Source organism: Oncorhynchus keta, unplaced genomic scaffold, assembly GCF_023373465.1.
Source record: "Oncorhynchus keta strain PuntledgeMale-10-30-2019 unplaced genomic scaffold, Oket_V2 Un_scaffold_2762_pilon_pilon, whole genome shotgun sequence".
Classification (NCBI taxonomy): domain Eukaryota; kingdom Metazoa; phylum Chordata; class Actinopteri; order Salmoniformes; family Salmonidae; genus Oncorhynchus; species Oncorhynchus keta.
Genome location: NW_026290898.1, coordinates 146,627 through 151,774, shown reverse-complemented (window position 1 = coordinate 151,774; position 5,148 = coordinate 146,627). Strand labels below are relative to the sequence as shown.

Below are 5,148 nucleotides of genomic sequence, written 5' to 3'. Positions count from 1 at the left end.
ACCCAAATCACCTTAAACAACTACAAACAACCACAAACAACCACAAACAGATACCCAAATCACCTTAAACAACTACAAACAACCACAAACAACCACAAACAGATACCCAAATCACCTTAAACAACCACAAACTACCACAAACAGATACCCAAATCACCTTAAACAACTACAAACAACCACAAACTACCACAAACAGATACCCAAATCACCTTAAACAACTACAAACAACCACAAACAACCACAAACAGATACCCAAATCACCTTAAACAACTACTCACAACCACAAACAACCACAAACAGATACCCAAATCACCTTAAACAACTACAAACAACCACAAACAACCACAAACAGATACCCAAATCACCTTAAACAACTACAAACAACCACAAACAACCACAAACAGATACCCAAATCACCTTAAACAACTACTCACAACCACAAACAACCACAAACAGATACCCAAATCACCTTAAACAACTACAAACAACCACAAACAGATACCCAAATCACCTTAAACAACTACTCACAACCACAAACAACCACAAACAGATACCCAAATCACCTTAAACAACTACAAACAACCACAAACAACCACAAACAGATACCCAAATCACCTTAAACAACTACAAACAACCACAAACTACCACAAACAGATACCCAAATCACCTTAAACAACTACAAACAACCACAAACAACCACAAACAGATACCCAAATCACCTTAAACAACTACAAACAACCACAAACTACCACAAACAGATACCCAAATCACCTTAAACAACTACAAACAACCACAAACAACCACAAACAGATACACAAATCACCTTAAACAACTACAAACAACCACAAACAACCACAAACAGATACCCAAATCACCTTAAACAACTACAAACAGATACCCAAATCACCTTAAACAACTACAAACAACCACAAACAACCACAAACAGATACCCAAATCACCTTAAACAACTACAAACAACCACAAACTACCACAAACAGATACCCAAATCACCTTAAACAACTACAAACAACCACAAACAACCACAAACAGATACCCAAATCACCTTAAACAACTACAAACAACCACAAATAACCACAAACAGATACCCAAATCACCTTAAACAACTACAAACAACCACAAACAACCACAAACAGATACCCAAATCACCTTAAACAACTACAAACAACCACAAACAACCACAAACAGATACCCAAATCACCTTAAACAACTACAAACAACCACAAACAGATACCCAAATCACCTTAAACAACTACAAACAACCACAAACAACCACAAACAGATACCCAAATCACCTTAAACAACCACAAACAACCACAAACAGATACCCAAATCACCTTAAACAACTACAAACAACCACAAACAACCACAAACAGATACCCAAATCACCTTAAACAACTACAAACAACTACAAACAACCACAAACAGATACCCAAATCACCTTAAACAACTACAAACAGATACCCAAATCACCTTAAACAACTACAAACAGATACCCAAATCACCTTAAACAACTACAAACAGATACCCAAATCACCTTACACAACTACTCACAACCACAAACAACCACAAACAGATACCCAAATCACCTTAAACAACTACAAACAACCACAAACAGATACCCAAATCACCTTAAACAACTACAAACAACCACAAACTACCACAAACAGATACCCAAATCACCTTAAACAACTACAAACAACCACAAACAACCACAAACAGATACCCAAATCACCTTAAACAACTACAAACAACCACAAACTACCACAAACAGATACCCAAATCACCTTAAACAACTACTCACAACCACAAACAACCACAAACAGATACCCAAATCACCTTAAACAACTACTCACAACCACAAACTACCACAAACAGATACCCAAATCACCTTAAACAACTACAAACAACCACAAACAACCACAAACAGATACCCAAATCACCTTAAACAACTACTCACAACCACAAACAACCACAAACAGATACCCAAATCACCTTACACAACTACTCACAACCACAAACAGATACCCAAATCACCTTAAACAACTACAAACAACCACAAACTACCACAAACAGATACCCAAATCACCTTAAACAACTACAAACAACCACAAACAACCACAAACAGATACCCAAATCACCTTAAACAACTACAAACAACCACAAACTACCACAAACAGATACCCAAATCACCTTAAACAACTACAAACAACCACAAACAACCACAAACAGATACCCAAATCACCTTAAACAACTACAAACAACCACAAACAACCACAAACAGATACCCAAATCACCTTACACAACTACAAACAACCACAAACAACCACAAACAGATACCCAAATCACCTTAAACAACTACTCACAACCACAAACTACCACAAACAGATACCCAAATCACCTTAAACAACTACTCACAACCACAAACAACCACAAACAGATACCCAAATCACCTTAAACAACTACAAACAACCACAAACAACCACAAACAGATACCCAAATCACCTTAAACAACTACTCACAACCACAAACAACCACAAACAGATACCCAAATCACCTTACACAACTACTCACAACCACAAACAGATACCCAAATCACCTTAAACAACCACAAACTACCACAAACAGATACCCAAATCACCTTAAACAACCACAAACAACCACAAACAGATACCCAAATCACCTTAAACAACTACAAACAACCACAAACAACCACAAACAGATACCCAAATCACCTTAAACAACTACAAACAACCACAAACTACCACAAACAGATACCCAAATCACCTTAAACAACTACAAACAACCACAAACTACCACAAACAGATACCCAAATCACCTTAAACAACTACAAACAACCACAAACAACCACAAACAGATACCCAAATCACCTTAAACAACTACAAACAACCACAAACAACCACAAACAGATACCCAAATCACCTTAAACAACTACAAACAACCACAAACAACCACAAACAGATACCCAAATCACCTTAAACAACTACAAACAACCACAAACTACCACAAACAGATACCCAAATCACCTTAAACAACTACAAACAACCACAAACAACCACAAACAGATACCCAAATCACCTTAAACAACTACTCACAACCACAAACAACCACAAACAGATACCCAAATCACCTTAAACAACCACAAACAACCACAAACAACCACAAACAACTACAAACAGATACCCAAATCACCTTAAACAACTACTCACAACCACAAACAACCACAAACAGATACCCAAATGGTTTCATTGTTTATAATGCATATAACATTCACCTTAGTTTAATCCTCATGCCAGTCTTAAACTGGAGTGAAATAGAGTGTCAGATTTCTTCCTTCCACAGAGATAAACTAGTTCCTGAGAGAAGTTATGGTATATAATTAACATAAATGAATGACATAGTTAACATGAATCAATGCAGTAATAAATGATTGAACATGTTATTGTCTGTAATAAAGGTATTACTGTACAGCCTGGGGGTAACAAACACTAAATACAATACAACACAGACACTGTAAAGTCTTTCCAATAACAAACAGACCTCATACACATGATCACATGATCTCCTTCTGGGTAAGATACTGGATTTCAGCTAATACAGAACAGATATAGTACATTGTGAAATTAATGAATAGTCATGATTAGAAATGACAGATCTGGACTAATGTCCAGATATTTGTTATTGTCAACCAAAACTGATCCTTTACATCCTTTGTTGAGGGGAAGGGAAGATTGGCCAACAATATCAGAATCTGTTGAACATTTTGTGTCTTCCCTCAAATGTGCTCTGGCAGTCATATTTTCATTGTGAATTGAGCTGAATTGACAAAGCTGCATCAGTGTCCCAACAATGTATTAGGTCTCAGAATCTGAAGAAAGGTTTGTTTTCTCTGACACTGTTGCATCAACGTTGACCAGTTTAGACTGTGAGGCAGTGCATCTACACCTCCTTTTGACACAAATGAAAATGCTGAATAGAATAACAACCAGCAGCATCACCAGTAGAACTGAGAGGGTGGATAGGTGAACTCTCTCTGCCCCAGACTCCCAACTGACATCCAGCTTGTTGTCTAGACTGAGGTGAGAGGCAGTGCAGGTGTAGTTGTGTCTCTTCTTTAGCTCCTCAGTACTGACCTCCAGACTCTTCCTCAGCTGGTAGGTCCCATCTCCACTAGGCAGCACCTCCCCCCCTGTCAGCTCCTGTTCTGCCACTGGCTGGCCGTCTCTCAGCAGGGTCAGGTTGATGTGGCGAGGGTAGAAACCAAACGCCAGACAGCTCACCTGAAACTCTCCAGAAACCTCTTTCTTTATCAACCTGAGTCTGGGAGGAACTTTACGCATCACAAAGTTCTTCTCTCTCTTCAGGATTGTCTTCAGTGTTCTGATGCAAAGGGTAAGTAAAACATTCTCATACAGAATTTTTTCCTGTGCTTGTCTCATCCCATCCCATCCTTGCAGTAGTTGACCAGCATCGTATGTAAAATGTGTCATGTTGTAATATATTGCATGATCTACAAAAACTGCATTGAAAGTGTTCTTTGTCATGATCAGGGCTGGTTCACCATTGTCCAACATCTCACAGCCAGCCATTCTTTGCTGAACTTGAACACCTTCCGTGAGATTCAAGTGGTGCTTTAGGTGAAAGTATCTCTCCTTCATGTGGTGGTACATAACTCCAAATACAAAATCTCCGTTCTTAGCTTCGTCATCATGTATTTTGTCTGAGGTGTTATGACCCCTGTAGATGAAGTGTTTCATGTTGGAGTCATAGTAAGTCACTTGAATGTCATCCAACATCCCCACAACCGTAAACTCAGGGAAAGGCGTCTCTCCGTTGATATATGTTGCAAGTGCCCACAGAGAATGTGATCCTGAACCTGGGAGAGTAGTTATATTAAAATGAGTTATGAACATTTTATATTTTATAACATAACAAATCATTTAATGAGTTGAGATGAAGTAAATAGTCCATATTACCTGAGTTGACAATGGTGCAAAAGGAAAGAACAAACAAAAAGACAGACAGTTTGCCCATGATTTAGAAAATGTAGCCTCGCGTAGCAAGTTTCTAAGCTCTCAAGTGTGTCTGACAGACTTCCCCTTTCTTTTA

The 5,148-nt window shown here is 38.2% G+C and overlaps 1 protein-coding gene across 1 annotated transcript; it reads right to left on the bottom strand.

Annotated features, from left to right (window-relative positions):
- Window positions 1-3,365: 3,365 nt before the first annotated feature.
- Window positions 3,366-5,148, bottom strand: LOC127928478 (major histocompatibility complex class I-related gene protein-like). Its single transcript, XM_052515493.1, has 2 exons — window positions 5,016-5,148; window positions 3,366-4,915 (listed from the first exon to the last, which is right to left on the bottom strand). The coding sequence occupies exons 1-2, from the start codon at window positions 5,071-5,073 to the stop codon at window positions 3,894-3,896; spliced, it is 1,080 nt and encodes a 359-aa protein (XP_052371453.1). The 5' UTR covers window positions 5,074-5,148; the 3' UTR covers window positions 3,366-3,893.